The 19,239-nt window shown below is 48.6% G+C and overlaps 1 protein-coding gene across 3 annotated transcripts in view; it reads right to left on the bottom strand.

The window, feature by feature from the left end:
* Window positions 1-19,239, bottom strand: part of ARHGAP8 (Rho GTPase activating protein 8) — a 105,119-nt gene that overhangs the window by 9,295 nt on the left and 76,585 nt on the right. For all 3 annotated transcript variants that reach the window (XM_034949163.3, XM_034949162.3, XM_057301034.2), the window contains exons 8-10: window positions 3,751-3,824; window positions 1,040-1,117; window positions 37-165 (exon numbers count right to left, since the gene is read on the bottom strand). In XM_034949163.3, the coding sequence (XP_034805054.3) occupies window positions 37-165; window positions 1,040-1,117; window positions 3,751-3,824 (281 nt within the window). The remainder of the gene's footprint in view (window positions 1-36; window positions 166-1,039; window positions 1,118-3,750; window positions 3,825-19,239) is intronic.

Genomic DNA, 19,239 nt, shown 5'->3' with positions numbered 1-19,239 from the left:
CAAGCCCCCCACCCCCGCCCCAGGGCAGCTACGCACAGGTGATCCCGAGAATCTGCTCGTAGGCCTGGAAGGTCAGAAGCGGCTGGGGCAGCTCTCGCAGGAAGGTCTTCAGGATCACGGCAGGGATGTGAATGTCCCCGTAGTCGTCAAAGTTCACGGGCTTCCCTGCACACAGAACACAGCACTGCTGAGGTCTGCACCCCGGCCTGGGCACTGCCGCTGCAGAACGAGCTCTGAGACACAGGGCGTGAGATGTCCGGATGGGACGCACCTGATGCTGGAGCCATGTGTCCTAGGGATGATGCTGTCCCCACCTAGAAATGGGTGTGCTCTGGCCCCATCAGCCCCTACACCACCCTAACTGCCTCCTCCCGGGCTCCCAGTGGGGACTGGGGTGGGCTGCCGGCTTCTCTGTGCTGTTGCTCCCGGCTACAATGCCAGCTCTCTGAGGCCAGGTCTGTGGCAGAGATGACACCGCAGGCCCTGGGCCTGAGACAGGCAGGCCTGAGCTGGGCCCCGTGCAGGCCTGATGCTCCATGATTGTGTAATGCACAACTGATGACGGGAGCGAGTGGGATCGAGGGCAAGTCTTGTCAGCAAGACAGCGCCTTCATTAGTGTCGGTGCAATGCATCCTCAGCTCAGAGGCCACTGCCCCTGCCTGCGGGTTACACATGGCACTTAAGGAAGCCGTGCTGAGCCAATTCGGGGGAGCTGCCAGATAAAAAACCAGCTTCCCTGCACTGCAGGGTGTCTCCTGAAAGCACGTGCCACGTGGTGTGGATGGAGAGACCCTAAAGGCAAAATGGCATCATGCGGCCACCATGTCCCAGTGGGGTTGGGGGTCTGGACAAAAGGTCCCCACTCTGGACTACCAGTGGGCCCCTCGATGCCTCCTGGGCAGCTGCCCCCACCCTGAGTGTTTTCTGGGAGTTGGGTGGGTTGCGGGGGCGGTGCTTCCCTGCCTCCGCTCTGAGGCCCTGGAGCGCTGTGCTCGCTGACCAGGCAGCTCGGGACTCAGGACTGCGGGACACCCTCACCTTGGTTGTAGAGCCTCTGTATCTCGCGGACGGTCTGCACGCTGGCGGATCTCCGGAACAGGCCCTCGGTGCGCAGGCCTGCAGGAGAGGAGCTTCCAGGCATCTCACAGGTCCCAGCCCAAAGGGCTTCCAGGACATTATATGACACTCCCCTGCCCACGGCATCACCCACCTGTGGCTGGCCTCCACACATTTATTTGTTCCTCAAATCCTTTCCATATTCCCCAACCCACCCGATTTCCCACCTCTGTGGTCCATGGAAAGGGAAAGCGGAAATAGACTCTAATCTCAGACAGACCTAGGCTCTAGTCCAGCTCTGCCTACCAACTGTGTGACCTCAGAGAAAGCTCTCGGCCTCTCTGAGCCTATCTGCCTTGTTTATCTACAGAATAAGGCCATGAGCTCCTGTCTCCAAGGGCTGCAGAGAGGACTGGACACGGTGATGCCCAGCACGTGCCTGGCACCTGGGAGACGTCCAGACACGTGACTTCCCACAAGGGCTAGGGCTGAGCTGTCCAGCACAGCAGCCAGTAGCTGCACATGGGGATTTAACTTTAATTAAACTTAAATAAAATTAAAAATCTAGTCACTCAATTGCATGAGCCTCATATGAACTGCCCTATTGAGCTACTGCCACAGGGGCTGGTGGCTGCTGTTTAGACAGTGAAGATATAGATGATGTCCAAGTTCGATTGGGCAATTCTGCTAAAGAGGTGATTGTAATCAAAGAAGAAAACTTGTCTCCATTGTCAGTTTATAAAGAGCATTTTCAGTGTTTGTAATTGGCTCACGAAAGCAGCTGTGGGGTGGAGGGAAGGGTTTCCTCTGGCCAGGCCCCTGCTGGCTTCAGAGCCAGAAAGAGAAACAGGCCTGAGCCTGCCCTTGGGGGGCCTGCGGTGCATGATGGGGGTGCCCCGGAACACCAGGACCTAGGACTGTGGCGCAGGCATCTGGAGGTGCAAGTCTTCTTGGGACTTGCAAGGCCTGACCTCCCCTTCTCCTCCCAACTTCCTCGAAGCCCCACACGCTCCCGCACTCCCACAGCCACGAGCCCCTGCACCTGCTCTCCTCTCTGGGGCCTTTCTGTCACACGGCATGGCCAGCTTCTCCCCGTCCTCAGAGCTCAGCTCCACTGCCCCTCCCTCAGGGAAGCCCCCCAACAAGGTCAACCCCCCTAACAGGGACCCCGGTCTGGCAGGGCCTTCTCCCTGATGGAAGTCAGCATCTGGGCAGCTCTCGGTGGAATAGCTGCTGCTTCCCCGTCCCGTGTGCTCACTGTGATATCCCCAGAGTCTGGCACGAGGGAGGCACGTAGCGAATGCCTCCCGAGTGAATGAGTGAATGATGGGGAGGCGTGAAGAAGGCAGTTCTGCCTGGGAGAGGGGCAGAATTGGAGAGGGCTTCCGGAAAGCAGGACCTAACCAGCAGAGGGCAAGGAGGGGCAGTCCAGGCCGGGGACAGGCAGGCCTCTTGGGGTCCCAGTGTGGGGTGCCCCCCGTACCTGCTCACCTGCCAGCTGAGCATCGTGACTGAGGGAAATGCTGGGGCCGCGGGGTCTGGGGTTTGAGGGAGATGGTCTCCCAGGCCCCCGCCCAGCACATCTGCTCACTGATGCCACCCCCATGTGCATGGACTCTCGTGCCAAAGCACATTTCCTGGGCACCCTGGCCTACAAGTGAGCAGGGGCTCTCCAGGCCCCGCCTGTCTAAAGCAGGTTTTTCCAAGACCACCCACCTGGCCTGCTCCAAAGAGGAAATCAACCCACTCGTAACCAGAAAGGTGCAGGGCTGAGGCGGTGGCTTTAAGAGCCATTGCATGGGAACTCCCCACCAGATGGAAACGTGAGAAACGGCAGCAGCCAAGGGACCACACGGTGGCGGGGTCTCGGGGCCCACGGTGCTGAGTCCATGGGCAGAGCTGGGGTCTGCTTTAGGGGGTTTGGCCATGTTAGGGGGATTCCCTGAGGAAGCAACTGTTGATCTGAGCTCTGGAGGCTGGAGAGGAGCCAGCCCTGCCTGGGTGGTGGGGATGGGGGGGCACTCACATCTTGTCTGACACCCACGCATCTGCGCTGCAGCACCCAGGCTGGAGACCACCCGGCCCACCTAGCACACCTGCACCTGTGGTGCCAGGTAAACCTCCCTGGTGCCTGCTCCTCCGTGGGAACCTCTTTCCTCCCATTAAGGTAAAAGCAGCCTCCACGCACCTTCTCCACGGACCTCAGTTCTAGCCTCAGGAGCCGTGGAGAGCCCACAAGCCTCACCCCACTCCAAGTTCTTGACTGCACCCACCCCACTGGCAATGGTGTCTGCAAATCAAAGTTGATCCCATCAGAGGAGTCCCCATTTCGAGAGGGCTTCCTACAGACCAGCACCGCCCGAAGTGCTTTGCAGGCACTGTCTCGTTTAGGGGTTACAACAATCCTACAAGTCAGGTACTGTTTGTTATTAACCCCACTGGACAGACAAGGGAATGGAGGCCCAGAGAGGGTGAGTAACTGGCCCCAGGTCACACAGCTAGTACACAGGGGAGACAGGATTCAAACCCAGACCATCCGAGGCCAGAGCCCAGACCTGGAGCCACTGTGCTTGAGCCCCTCCCTTCCTGGTCACACCCCCTGGCTTGTGGGTGCTCAGGATCCAAGACAAACCACCCAGAGAGGTGCACCCAGCAGCCCTCACGTCACCCAGCTGGAGCCGGCCCCGTCTCACCTTTCTCTCTCAGGTACGTCACTGTGAACCTCAGCACAGGGGGGATGAGTTCGCCTTGATTTTTGTCTTTGAGGCTGAGGAAACAGAAAAGAAAGTCGCAGTTTTTACCTGAGCTTGATGGGTGATCACAATGAGAAGAAGCCCTGGTCCTCTCCACAGCCCTGTGAAAACACAGGACCCAGGCACTGTCCAGGAAGACAGAGGTAGGCTCAGCCCTCAGGAAGTAGAAAGTCTGAAGACCAAATAATAAAATGATAGTGCAGTATTTGACAACTCCATGAAAGGGATATTTATGATACAGGGAAGACATGGGGGTTGGGGAGGGCTTCCCCAGGGGGCAACTTCAGAGCTGGGTTTTGAGGGATGAGTAGGAGCCTGCCAGAGGACAAAAGAGAGAAGGGCATTCTAGACAGGGAAGCCATACTGGGAAGTCCCAGTGGTATGAGATGGCTTGGCTGTGAGGGCAGAATAAGAAGCCCTGGACTAGATATTGATTCAATTAAAAAACCCAGTATGTTTTCTGGGTTAACCTGTCTCTTACTTTAACTATTTTGAGACAGAGATTCACATAAAGAAATGTTGGCCAGGTGCGGTGGCACACACCTGTAATCCCAGCAGTTTGGGAGGCCAAGGCAGGCGGATCACTTGAGCCCAGGAGTTCAACAGTAGCCTTGCCAACATGGTGAAACCCTGTCTCTACTAAAAATACAAAAATTAGCTGGATGTGATCGTGTACACCTGTAATCTCAGCTACTCTCCAGGCTGAGGCAGGGGACTCACTTGAAATCATGAGGTAGAGGTTGCAGTGAGCTGAGATCGTGCCACTGCACTCCAGCCTGGGTGATAGAGGGAGACTCCATCTCAAAAAAAATAAAATAAAATAAAATAAAATAAAATAAAATAAAATAAAATCCAATCTGAGAATCTCTGTCTTTTAATTGGAATGTTTAGGCCACTTAGACTTAATGTAATTATCAATATGGCTAGGTTTGAATCTACTATTTGTTATCTGTTCCTTTTTCCTCTTTTCTTGACTTTATTTTGCTGGCTAATTATTTTTTAGGACTTCATTTTATCCCTCTATTAATATAGTAGATGTGGCCGGGCACAGTGGTTCACGCCTGTAATTCCAGCACTTTGGGAGGCCAAGGTGGACAGACCACGAGGTCAGGAGTTCAAGCCTAGCCTGGCCAACATGGTGAAACCCCGTCTCTACTAAAAATACAAAAATTAGCCAGGCATGGTGATGCATGCCTGTAATCCCAGCCACTCTGGAGGCTGAGGCAGGAGTATCACTTGAACCCAGGAGGCGGAAGTTGCAGGGAGCCAAGATCGCACCACTGCACTCCAAGTGTGGATGACAGAGCAAGACTTCAGCTCTCTCCCTCTTCTCTCTCTCTCTCTATGTATATATGCTATATCTTTTTATTTGTAGTGACCCTAGTTTCACATTATACATATTTAATGTAATACAGTCTATTTCAAATGATATTATACCATTCTACTTACAGTATAAGTCTCATATCCCATCCTTTTTTTTTTTTTCTTTGAGACAGGGTCTTACCCTGTTGCCCAGGTTGGAGTACAGCAGTGTGATCTTGGCTAGCTGCAGCCTTGACCTCCTGGGCTCAAGCAATACTTTCACCTTAGCCTCCCAAGTAGCTGGGGCTACAGGCATGTGCCACCATGCCATGCCAGTTAATTTTTTGTAGAGACAGGGTTTTGTCATGTTGCCCAGGCTGGTCTTGAACTCCTGAGCTCAAGCAATCCACCTGCCTTGGCCTCCCAAAGTCCTGGGATTACAGGCATGAGCCACTGGGCCAGGCCTGTCTTTATAATATAATACATTATCCAGTACTCTAACATGTTTTAAGCCTCATACTACTTTATTATTTTTATTTAAACAGTCAATTTACTTTCAAAGATATTCTTAAAAATGAGAAAATCTATTTATTTTCTATTTACACATATTTGCCATTTTCAGCATGCTTCATTCCTTTGTGAGGATCCCAATTTCTATTTGGCATTCTATTTCTTTGTTCTGCAGAGCTTCCCTTAACATTTCTTATAGTGTAGTTCTGCTGAAAATACATTCTCTCAGCTTTCGTTTATCTGAAAGAGTTTTTACTGGGCATTTATTTTTGAAATACACAGCTTTACCGCTTGCAAAATGCATTGTTTCCCTGGAAATAATGTGGTGGGCAAGGCAGGCTACTGTTACCCACTTCATGGATAAGGAAAAGGGGTCCAGAGAGAGAAAGGCTTCCGTGCCTGTCCACAGCTGGCCTCGTGAGGGGTTTACATTCCAACCGCCCACCTCTGGATGCAGGGTCCTCTCCCTGATCCTTAGAGTCCATAGGTCAACAACAACGTAAACCTTCACCAAGATGAAAATGAAAACGTAGCCCATGGCATACATTCTCATCAAAACAGAACACAATGCTGGACACACACAAAGACAAACACAGGCCCATCTGGGGTCAAAGTATTCGACTGGGTCTCCCTGGCCTTGCTGGGGCTGACCGTGATGTGAGTCTTTGCACTGAGACAACTCTAAGATGCTGCTTTTCTCTCTCGTTGCAAGAGAGCTCCTGGCGTCCTCCAGGCCCTGCCAACCTCCTGATGCTCAGCCCTGGCTCTGAGGGTCTATGTCACCCCCGGTGGCCCCCAAGGAAGCCAGGCTGGGCTCCTGCCTGCCAGTGCCAGCTGGCCCTCACCTCCAGCTGACGCATCAGCTATGTTTGCACATTGCACGTGAGTGAGTGTTAGGATGAGGGACTTTCCTCTCGCCACCAGCCCCACCTGCCTGAGCCACTGAGGTCTGCCTGTGACCCCTGGCTTCAGGCTCTACAAAGCACGTGACCTTTCTGGAGGGTGATTCCACGACAACCAAAAACCTTACAAACAGTCACACTGTTTGATCCTGTGAATCTATGTCTAGGAATTCATCCCAAGGAAATGACTGGGGATGTGTATGCAAGACCTGTGCTGTTTTTGTTTGTTTGTTTGTTTTTAGATGGAGTCTTGCTCTGTCCCCCAGGCTGGAGTGCAGTGGCGCAATCTCGGCTTACTGCAACCTCCACCTCCTGAGTTGAAGCAATTCTCCTGCCTCAGCCTCCTGAGTAGCTGGGACTACAGGCACGCACCACCATGCCCAGCTAATTTTTGTATTTTTAGTAGAGACGGGGTTTCACCATGTTGGCCAGGCTGGTCTCTATCTCTTGACCATGTGATCTGCCCGCCCCAGCCTCCCAAAGTGCTGGGATTATAGGCATGAGCCACTGCGCTCAGCCTGTGCCTGGTTTTAACCCTTCAAATCAAGTGTCCAACACAGGGCCTGAGACCCAGCAAACAGTACATACTTGGGGGAGGATGAGAAGCAGATTTTGGCAGTGCTCCCTGCACCTGGTGCTGATCAGGAGCCACACGGGAGTAGACTGTGGTGCCATCAACAAGCGTCCCCTTCCTCTCTGTGTCACCTTCATTTCCTGGAGGGCAGTCACCTCCCTGCCCCACTGACTCTGGGCTGGGCCATGTGCCCTGCTGTGGGACGTGAGCAGACACAACATATACCACGTCCAAGGAGACAGCGTAGTTTGGCGTGGCCACTCTTATTCCAGTCCCCACCCTGAGAATGGCATGTCAAGAGGCTACTTCTTCAGCCTGGTACCAAAATGCAGGTACGTGGAGGTGGGCCGAGCCCCTGCTGGCCTGTCTACCTCCCAACCTTAGCGAGAAAGAAACATGTTGCAGCCCAGTGAGACTGTTATGCAGCATAATTAGCAAAAGCTGACTGGTGTGCACAGGAAGACAGATACCCTGAGCGCAGTCCGGTACCGCAGAGGAGGCATTTTAGGGATACCCAAAAAAGGAAGTTGGATTTGGCCACGTGGAGCTAGGAGTGCACTTGGAAGGCAGGGAGCAGGCGTGAGAGCTACTCGACACCTCTGCTTCTACTTCCTCTCCTGTCACATGGGCGGGATACTAGCATCTACCTCCCAGGGTGGGCAGGGGGGTGAGAATTAAATGAGAATGGACCCCAGCACTCAGAAAACATGCAGTCTATGTGACTTGTTACAAAACAATCGGCAAATCATGCTCGCACAGAGACTTAACAATTCTAAAAAGAAAAAATACATGGAAACTTGACTCAGATTCTTGGCCATGACGCGTACCTGAATCTTAACGTTAACTTGGATCAGTGCTTGGCATCTTCCCTCCCCCGTTCCCTACGAGGACCACGGCAGATTCCACCCTGCCAGGCAGGCACACACGCTTCCTCCTTGCTCTCTATGGGGCCAATAAATGTAAACTGGACTCCCCTGAAAGGCAGCCCCGCATGTATGAGGCCTGCAGAGCCAAGTTTTGGGGCCACGGAGCTGGCAGTGCCTGGCACGGCAGGTACTCACCAGGTACTCAGTGAGGCGCTTATCCGGCCACAAGCCCCTTCCCAGCCAGACCTCCCCAAAGGCCTGGCTCACCTCAGACACTCCAGGCAGACAGAGTGCTCTTTTAAAAGCGACCCCAGGGAGCTTCCCTTTCTCCAAGCGAGGACGCGGCTGGGAGGCACCATCTATGAACCAGGAAGCAGGTCCTCATCCTACACCGAATCCTCATCATGAAAAGGGATGTGCCGGCTTCGTTGAGCTGTGAGCCAACGGCACTGACAAAAATCATTCCAACCAGGCCACACAGAGGCGGTCCACGTCACAGCTGAACAAACGGGCCCAGCGAGCTACAGTTACTTGCCCGAATCTGGTGGCACCTTGATCTTAGACTCATAGAGCCTCCAGCTCTATGAGAAGTAAATTTCCGTTGTTTATAAACCACTCTGTTTATGGTACTTTGTCATAGCAACCGGAATAGACTAAGATACCCGACAGGATCACAAAGACTCTTGCAGAGGATCTAGTGAGCAGAAGGGAGAGGGGATGTAACAAGGGAAGCTGGGCCAGAGTGGTGTGCTGTGCAAAAGATGGGAGGGAGGGCTGGGAGCCAAGGAGCATAGGCGCCTCTGGAAACTAGAAGAGAAACAGATACCCCCCAAAACCTCCAGAAAAAATGCACCCTGCCGAGATCCTGATTTCAGGACTTGTGACCTCCAGAATCGCAAGAAAATAAATATGTGTTACTTTAAGCCACTGTGACAGCAGCCACAGGTCCCCAAGGACCCTGTGTGGATCAACAGAATTTGACAGAAGCAACTGTTCAGTTTCTGGGCCAGGTCCTTCTCTCCTGTCCTAAAGAGCCTGACTCTTCCCACCTGTGATCTCGGGAACCTTTTTGCTGGAAACCCTGAGCTGCCCTGGAAGAAGCACAGCTACCCTGGGAACATCAGGCTGGGGACACTGTGGGCAGGTGCACTGGCCAACAGTCCCCACTGAGGCCAGAGGTGCAGGAACATAAGGCATGTCTTGGATGATCCTAGCCAGCCACCAGCTGGACACCACCACGTGCCCTCTGCCAACGCCCCATGGGCAAACTCGCCTGGCCGAGTTCTGCTCAAATTCCACAAACACCAGGAGAAGTGTGACGTGGTTGCTGTTGGAAACCACTAAGTCCTGGAGAATCTGTGAAGTGGTAACAGGTAACGGAAGACTCGGTCATGATGAAAAGGGCCCGACTGAAACCCACCGGGCTGAGTGTGAAGTCTTTCCTCCACGTGTGTATCGTCTGCCTCATTTCCACCATCATTTCATGAGCCCAAGTTAGAGATCAGAGGACGACACTAGGAGAGGCCAGGTGACCAGCTCAAGGTCCCACAACCGAGAGGTGGCACAGGGAGGCAAGCCCGGCCTGGGCTTCCATCTCTGCTCCTCCTGCTGGGCTCCACGGCCCCCTGGGAACGTCTCTATGTCAGATGATTTATCAGGTGAACATGGTATCGAGTGTGCTTTAGTTTTATTCCAAGATTTACAGAGGAATCTGCTAATCCACTTAAACGGCGATTAGAACTCTGTCCACAGCCATAAGGCTTCTGCATATCCAATCTCGATGGGTGGTTTGGTTTCATGGCAATTTTGCTTTCGCTGAAGCTTCACGTTGGGGACACTGAGCAGCAATCCACAGCTCCCCGAGGTGCCCTGAGGGCTGGCGTGACCTTCAGGAGGTCCTGCTGCTGCAGGAATACGGACCTGGCCCCTGCCTCCTTCCCATCTTGGTTTCCACTCTGGGAGGGAGAAGGTGTCCTGGGGCCCACAGAGACAGTGTCCCTGGGGAGGGAGGAATGTGGCAGGCAGGTCCTTTTCTCCCAGGATGTGCCAAAGTTACAGGCTCTTTTCCTCCTCTCTGCTTCCTTAGGAAGCCAGACAGACCCTTTCAAACCCTGTCCCTCCCTTCCCGTAGGAGCTAGATCACCACCGGCCAGTTTCCTTATCCTCTCCAGCTTCAGTTTCTCCACTTGGAAAGCAGAGATGCTGGCGCTCTCTCCCCAGGGTCTGCAAATATTAAATGACAAGGGAGGTGCAGGCTTTGCTGAGCTACAAGCCAAGGGCACTGACAAAAATCGTCCCAATGCCAGGGGCTGAGCAGCCTCCCAGGCTGCACACAGGTGGTCCATGTCACAGATGAACAAATGGGCCCAGTGAGCTACAGTGACTTATCCGGGTTCACACAGCTGGAGAGCCTGCATCCATTGATTCCAAAGCCCTGGCTGGCTACTGTTCCCGGGGAGGGAGACCCACTGAGTCCTACTCAACAGGCGGGACAATGTGGAGTTATGAGGACGAGTTCCTGAAAGACCCCTTTGCCTACTGCTTTGTCTCTGTGCTGTCCTTTAAAAGTACACTCTCAGATGGGGCATGGTGGCTCACGCCTATAATCCTAGCACTTTGGGAGGCCGGGGTGGGTGGATCACTTGAGGTCAGGAATTCCAGACCAGCCTGGGCAATATGGAGAAACCCTGTTTCTACTACCAAATACAAAAATTAAGGCTGGGCACGGTGGCTCACACCTGTAGTCCCAGCACTTTGGGAGGCAGACATGGGCAGATCATGAGGTCAGGAGTTCGAGACCAGCCTGACCAACATGGTGAAACCCTGTCTCTACTAAAAATGCAAAAATTAGCCAGGTGTGGTGGCACGTGCCTGTAATCCCAGCTACTTAGGAGGTTGAGGCAGGAGAATTGCTTGAACCCGGGAGGCGGAGGTTGCAGTGAGCCAAGATCGTGCCATCACATTCCAGCCTGGGCAACAGAGCAAGACTCTGTATTCAAAAAAAAAAAAAAAATTAGCCAGGCATGGTGGCGCACTCCTGTAATCTCAGCTACTTGGGATGCTGAGGCAGAAGAATCATTTGAACCCGGGAGGTGGAGGCTGCAGTGAGCTGAGACTGTGCCACTGCACTCCAGCCTAGGAGACAGAGCAAGACTCCATCTCAAAATAAATAAATAATAAAATAAAAGACTCTCAGAGCAGGAAGAGACTCTGAGATCATCCAGCCCAACCTCCTCAGGCAGATGAGAAAACTGAGGTCCCCAAAGCGGAGGGACTGGCCCAGAGCTGCCGTGCTCCCAGCCAAGCGTGTTTTCCGCTGCCCGTGCATTTCAGGTGCACCCACATCTACTCTGAGGCTCTCACAGCTAGCAGAAGAACAGGGCCCCGGCATAAAATTACTACTCTCCATAGAGCAGAAACCCACAATTTGGGTTTCTCCTCCCGTGCCCATCCGCTACTTGCTGGCTCGGAGAGAGAGGCTTGTTCAATGGACTGACAGAGTCAGTGCTGCGCATAGCAATGACCCCAGGGGACTCTGGTTGGCAGATGTGCTGTGTTTCCTGGCTGGGTGGGGATGCCCAGGGCGGCGGTGAATCGTATCATACCACGTTCATCTCGTGCATCTCAATGTGCGCGGGCCAGGGTCAGGTCTCAGCAAGGATGCACAAACTGCATTGAACCCACACCATGAACTAAAGTTCCAAGATGCATGCTGGGCAGGAGGACTCTGGAGCACAGAGCACAGTTTGTTGGTCAGCACAGCGTTCTCTGTGGCCAGTGACTCCCACCTGGCTTTCCCACAGTCGTCCACCCACTGGAGGGCATCGGGGACTCTCAGCATAGAATTCTTGCTTGTACCCCTCCCCTCGGGAGATGTGCTTAGAGTAATTCAGAGCATGTTTTTTCTCTGGTTTTGCATGCGAGGAATGCACAAATAAGGAGAAATTGTGACTAATTAAAAACAGCAGGGGCTGGGTGCAGTGGCTCATGCCTGTAATCCCAGCACTTTGGGAGGCCAAGGTGGGCGGATCACCTGAGGTCGGGAATTCGAGACCAGCCTGGCCAACATGGTGAAACCCCGTTTCTACCAAAAATACAAAAATTAGCCAGGTACGGTGGCACGCGCCTGTAGTCCCAGCTACTCAGGAGGCTGGAGCAGGAGAATTGCTTGAAACAGGGAGGTGAATGTTGCACTGAGACAAGATCGTGCCATTGCACTCCAACCTGGGTGACAGAGTGAGCCTCTGCCTCAAAACAAACAAACAAAACAAAACAAGAAAGAAAGAAACAGGAGGGAAGGGGGAGGGAGGAATGGCAACCTGAAATTACAGTGATAATGGGGAGTGCTGAGCAGGCCTGCCTCAGCTGGGCACCCAGGCTTTTCCCAACCCTCTGAGATGGTCCTGCATCTTCTAAATACAACACGTCCCCTCCCAATATTTGAAAGGGGATGAATGGCTGCAGCTTGCACCACTGACCTGCAAAGTTCTCAGTCACAGAGTCAGCCAGGGAGGTCCTGGATGCCCAGAGAAATGCGCAGTGCATGTGAACGATCACAGTGACCACTGTGTACTGAGGACCTACTGTGCACCACGTGCAATACTAAAGCCCACTCACTGCATCACTGTGCCCCCATTTTTATAGAGGACAAAACTGAGGCTCAGGCAAATTATTGTGTCTGGAGTCACACAGCCTAGGGTTGGCTAGAGCCAGGGTTCAAGTTAAAATCTGACTTCAAAGTCCTCATTATACCTGGGTTCAAAAGACAAGCAGTGTGACAATACACCTGTAATCCCAGCTACTCAGGAGGCTGAGGCAGGAACATTAGTTGGCCCCAGGAGTTTGAAACCAACCTGAGCAACATAGTGAGACCCTGTCTCAAAAAAAAAAAAAAAGGTACAGATCACAGTCTTGCATTTAGAGTTGTGATTTGGTACGAGGTGGAGCTGTCATGAGGTGAAAGGTGGCAACAAGGCACTGGAATCCTGTAGTCTCACATCCACAGGGCTGCCCCTCTTTGCAGGCAGATGGGGAATGAGAAACTGCTTGGTATCCTTAGTGAGGCCAGTCCCCAAAACTCTAATGGGCTAGAGGTTCTGGCAAGTCAGATTGGCACACACGGCTCAGAACCAGAGCCTATGGGAGGCCAGTGTCCCACCCTGGAGGCCGATCGCAAAGAGAAGGATTGTATAGTCTCCAGACAGCCACATGGTACAGGAGACCGAAGAAGAGCATATCCTACGCACACAGGAAAAAAGAGACTAGAAAGACAGATACTTACCAGTTCCTTTCTGACAAAAGTGAGCACTGGCTCAGTTAAAACCTTGGCTCTGGGAGATAAGCAGAAACTAAAAGGGCCACATGGTCCTGCTTGCTAATAAGATCACCATCAGATCAAGTTTCTTCCAGTGGCAAAGAAGGAGTGTTAGCATGGGGTGGAAGACAACACCCAAAAGTTGTATTCTCTGAAGAGTTTGCAAGTCCCCAGTCCTTCTTTTTTTTTTTTTTGAGACTGATTCTCACTCTGTTGCCATGCTGGAGTGCAGTGGTGCGATCTTGGCTCACTGCAACCTCCGCCTCCCACGTTCAAGTGATTCTCCTGCCTCAGCCTCCTGAGTAGCTGGGCCTATAGGCGCCTGCAACCATGCCCAGCTAATTTTTTTTTGTATTTTTAGTAGAGACGGGGTTTCACCATGTTGGCCAGGATGGTCTCAGTGTCTCGATCTCGTGATCCGCCCACCTCGGCCTCCCAAAGTGCTGAGACTACAGGCTTCAGCCACCACGCCTGGCTCCACAATCCTTCTTAATTAGAACTAGATGGTTATAAATTAAGATATAAATTCTAATCCCTAAGGCAACAATTGAGAAAATACTTTAAATATATATATATATATATATATATATATAGCAAAAGAAACAAAAAATTGAAACAGTACACTAGAAAGTATGTATTTAACACAAAAGAAGGTATTAATGAAGACATAAAGGAACAAAAAAGACATATAGAAAACAAATAGCAAAATGGCAGATGTAACTCCAGTAATCACACTAAATGTAAATGGATTAAATAATCTAATAAAGAAGGTGGAATGGGGAAAAACATGACCTAATTATACACTGTCTGCAAGAGACACAATTTAGATTCAAAGACACAAATAGGTTGAAAGTAAAGAGATGAACAAAGATACACCATGCAAACAGTAACTAAAAAGAGCTATAATGGCTATATTAATATCCGACAAAATAGACTTTAACACAAAAATTGTTACTAGTGGCAAGGAAGGACTTTTTTTTATCATCATGCAAGGATTCATAAGAAAGTAAGAATCATAAAAATGTATGCACCTAACAATACAGCCCCTAAACATGTGGAGCCAAAACAGACATAACTGAAGGGAGAAATAAATAATTTTAAAATAATACTGGAGACTTCAATCCCCCACTTTCAATAATAAATAGAACAACTAGGCAGAAATTGACAGAGAAACAGAAGACTGAAAAATACTAAAAACCAAGTAGACTTAATTGACATTTATAGAGCACTCCACTCAACAATAATAGAATGTACATTCTTCTCATGTGTCCGTTGAATATTCTCCAGGCTAGACCATATGTTATACCACATAACAAGCCTCCATACATCTGAAAGAAGTTAAATCATACAAAGTAAGTTCTCTAATTATAATAAAATAAAATTAAAAATCAAAAACAGATATGTGAAAACTTAACAACAGACTCCTAGAAATCAATGAATCAAAGAAAAAAATTACAAGATAAATTAGAAAATACTTTAAGATTAATTAAAATCGTGGAAATAATACACTAACAGATACATCTATTGCAGGACTTAGTAATTTATAGCCATAGATGCTTACATTGCAAAAAGCAAGATTCCAAAATGATAAACATTCCACCTTAAAAAACTGGAAAAAGAAAATGAACTAAATCTGACACAGGCAGAAGGAAGAAAATAGTAAAGACTGGAGTAGAAATAAATAGAAAATAGGAAAATAATAGAGAACATCATCAAAACCAAAAGTTGACTCCTTGAAAAGATCAACAAATTGACAAGCTTTTAGCTAGACTGACCAAGAAAAAAAGGGTGAAGATTCAAATTACTAAAATCAGGAATGGAAGAGGAAACATTACTAGTGACATTATACAAATAAAAGGATTATAAAGAAGTACTATGAACAATTACATGCCAACTAATTAGAAAACCTAGATGAAACGAACAAATTCCTGGAAAGACACAAACAATCAAGATGGACTAGAGAAGAAATATAAAATCTGAATAAATATAACAAGCAAAGAGGTTACATTAGTAATTTTAAAACTTCCCACAAAGTAAAGCCTAAGATCAGATGGCTTCAGTGGTGAATTCTGTAAAATGTTTAACAAATTAACTCTAATATGGTACAAATTCTTTCAAAAAATAGAAGAGGAGGAAACACTTCCCAACTCATTCTGAGGCCAGTATCACCAAAACCAGACAAGGATATCATAAGACAAGAAAATGACAAACTAATACCTCTTATAAATATAAATACAAAATCCTCAACAAAATACAAGCAAAGTAAATCCAGCAATATATGAAAAAGATTATACACCATGAACACAAATGATTTATCCCAGGAATACAAGGTTTATTCAACATGTAAAAATCAATCAATATAATACACCATATCAACAGTATAAAGGACAAAAGCCATGTGATTATCTCAATGGCGATGAAAAGCATTTCACAAAACCTAACACCTTTACATGAACAAACCAACCAACCAACCAACCAACCACTCAACAAACTAGAAATAGAAATGATGTTCCCAGCCTGGGCAACATAGTGAGGCCCTGTCTCTACTAAATAAATTTAAAAATTAATCAGGCATGGTGGTATATACCTATAGTACCAGCTACTTGGGAAGCTGAGACAGGAGGATCACTGGAGCCCAGGAATCTGAGGTTGCACTGATCTATAATTGCACCACTGTGCTCCAACCTACACAACAGAGGGAGACTCTATCTCAAAAAAAAAAAAAAAAAGAAAAGAAAAGAAAAAAGATGGTTCTTAACCTGATAAAGGGCATCTATGAAATGTACACAGCTAACATTATGCTTAGTAGTGAAGGACTGTTGATTCTTTTGTGTGTGTGTGTGTGTTTTCTTAATAGACACAGGGTCTTGCTATGTTGTCCAGGCTAGTCTTGAACTCCCGGCCTCAAGTGATCCTCCCACCTCAATCTCCCAAATAGCTGAGATTATAGGTACATGCTGCTTAGCCCAGCTTAACTGCTGATTCTTAAGATCAGGAGTAAGACAACCATGTCTGCTCTTATCATTTTTATTCAACAATGTATTGGAGGTTACAGTCAGGCATAATTAGGCAATAAAAGGCAATAGGTTGAAAAGGAAGAAGTAAAGCCATCTCTATTTGCAGATGACATGATCCTGGATATAGAAAATTCTAAAAAATCCACACACAAAGATATTAGAACTAATAAACAAGTTCAGTAGGGTTGCACGATACAAGATCAACATATTTTTAAAATGTATTTCTAGAACCTAGCAATCAGTAACAAAAAGATAGATTAAAAATTACATTGACAACCAGGTGTGGTGGCTCACGCCTATAATCTGAGCACTTTGGGAGGCTGATGCAGGCAGATCACCAGAGGTCAGGAGTTTGAGACCAGCCTGGCTAACATGGTGAAACACCATCTCTACCAAAAATACAAAATTAGCCAGGCGTGGTAGCACACACCTGTAGTCCCAGCTACTTGGGAGGCTGAGGCAGGAGAATCACTTGAACCCAGGAGGCAGAGGTTGTAGTGAGTCAAGATTGCACCACTGCACTCCAGCCTAGGTGACAGGGCAAGACTCTGTCTTTAAAAAAAAAAAAAAAAAAAAAAAATTACATTGACAATAGCATCACAAATTAAAAAAAAAAAAATTAACAAAAAAGTTCAAAAAACTGGTACAGTGAAAACCATAAAATACCACTGAAAAAAAGTTAAAAGACCCAAATAAATGGAAAGACATCCCATGTTCATGGATTGGAAGACTACTATTTTCAAGATGGCATACCTTCAAAATTGGTCCACACACCCAGGACAAGCCCTATTGAAATCCCAGCTGCCTTTTACAGAAATTAACAAGCTGATACTAAAATGAATATGGAAATTAAAGAGATGCAGAATAGCCAAAACAATATTGAAAAAAAAGTTGGAGGACTCACGGACTCACACTTCCCAATTTCAAAACTTACTACAAAGCTACAGTAATCAAGATTGTGTGGCACGGGCATAAGGATAAACATACAGACCAATAGACAAGAATTAGAGTGCCCAGAAATAAACCCTCATGTTTATTGGTTTTTGACAAGGTACCAAGACAACTGAATGGGGGAAAGAAAAGTATTTTCTTTTCTTTTTTTGGAGATGACTTTTGCTCTTGTCACCCAGGCTGGAGTGTAATGGCATGATCTTGGCTCAGTGCAACCTCCGCCTCCCAGGTTCAAGCGATTCTCCTGTCTCAGTCCCCCGAGTAGCTGGGAATACAGGTGCCCGCCACCATGCCCAGCACATTTTTTTGTATTATTAGTAGAGACGGGGTTTCACCATGTTGGTAAGGCTGGTCTTGAACTCCTGACCTCAGGTGATCTACCCACCTCAGCCTCCCAAAGTACTGGGATTACAGGCGTGAGCCACCCTGCCTGGCCAGGAGAAGTCTTTTCAACAAATGGTGCTGTAACAACACACAAAGAAGCAAATCAGACCTCACCTCACAACATGTAGAAAAATCTACTCAAAATGTATCAAAGACCCAAATCTAACCCCTAAATGGTGAAACTCTTGGAAGAAAACATAGGCATGAATTGTCATGGCCTTGGATTTGGCAATGATTTCTTAGATAAAACACCAAAAGCACAAGTGACAAAAGAAAAAAAATAAATAAATTGGACTTCATCAAAATGTAACTTTCACGCTTCAGAAAATACCATCAAAAGGTGTAAAGACAACACATAGGATGGAAGAAAACATCTGCAAACCATACATCTGATAAGGGCCTAGCATCTAGCATATATCAACAAATCTTTACAACAATGAAAAGACGGTCCGAACAAAAAATGGGCAAACGATCTAGTGAATATATATTTTTCCAAAGAAGGAAAACAAATGGCTGATAATACATGAAAAGATGCTCAAGAGCGTTAGGCATCAGTGAAATGTGAAACAAAACTATAATGAACTACACTTGACACCTATTAGGATGGCTACGATAAAAAATAAAAACAGGCCAGGCGCGGTGGCTCATGCCTGTAATCCCAGCACTTTGGGAGGCCGAGATGGGTGGATTACCTGAGGTCAAGAGTTCGAGACCAGCCTGGCCAACATGGTGAAACCTCGTCTCTATTAAAAATACAAAAAAATTAGTTGGGCATGGTGGCACATGCCTGTAGTCACACATACTCGGGAGGGTGAGACAGGAGAATCGCTTGAACCCAGGAGGTGGAGGTTGCAGTGAGCCGAGATCGTGTCATTGCACTCCAGCCTGGGTGACAGAGCAAGACTTTGTCTCAGAAAACAAAATTAAAATAAACAACAGAAAATAAAAAATAAAAATACAAAAAAAAAATTTAGATGGCATGGTGGCAGGCACCTGTAATCCCAGCTACTCACGAGGCTGAGGCAGGAGAATCATCCGAACTGGAAGGCAGAGGTTGCAGTGAGCCAAGATTGTGCCACTGCACTCCAGCCTGGGTGATGGAGCGAGATTCTGTCTAAAAAAATAAAAATAAAAAAACAGTAACAGCCGGGTGCAGTGGCTCACGCCTGTAATCACGGCACTTTGGGAAGCTGAGGCGGGTGGATCACCTGAGGTCAGGACTTTGCGACCAGCCTGGCCAACATGGCAAAACCCTGTCTCTACTAAAAATACAAAACTTAGCTGGACTTGGTAGCGTGCATCTGCAGTCCCAGCTACTCGGGAGGCTGAGACAGGAGAATCGCTTGAACCCAGGAGGCAGAGGTTGCAGTGAGCAGAGATCGTGCCACTGCACTCCAGCCTGGGCGACAGAGTGAGACGCCATCTCAGGAGAGGAAAAAAAAGAAAATGCCAGAGCTCAGCCATGACCTGCCCCACCCAGCCTAAGGACACCTCAAGCTCTGCCCTGTACCTGCCTCCCCCAGGTGCCCACACAGGCCTCAGGTTTCCATTTTTCCTTTTCAGGGATGGCAAGCAAAGACCTCTTGAATCTTTGACTTCCCTTTAATAT

The sequence above is a fragment of the Pan paniscus genome, chromosome 23, assembly GCF_029289425.2.
Source record: "Pan paniscus chromosome 23, NHGRI_mPanPan1-v2.0_pri, whole genome shotgun sequence".
NCBI lineage: Eukaryota > Metazoa > Chordata > Mammalia > Primates > Hominidae > Pan > Pan paniscus.
The sequence above is the reverse complement of the archived record's forward strand: the minus strand, read 5'-3'. Positions and strand labels throughout refer to the sequence as shown.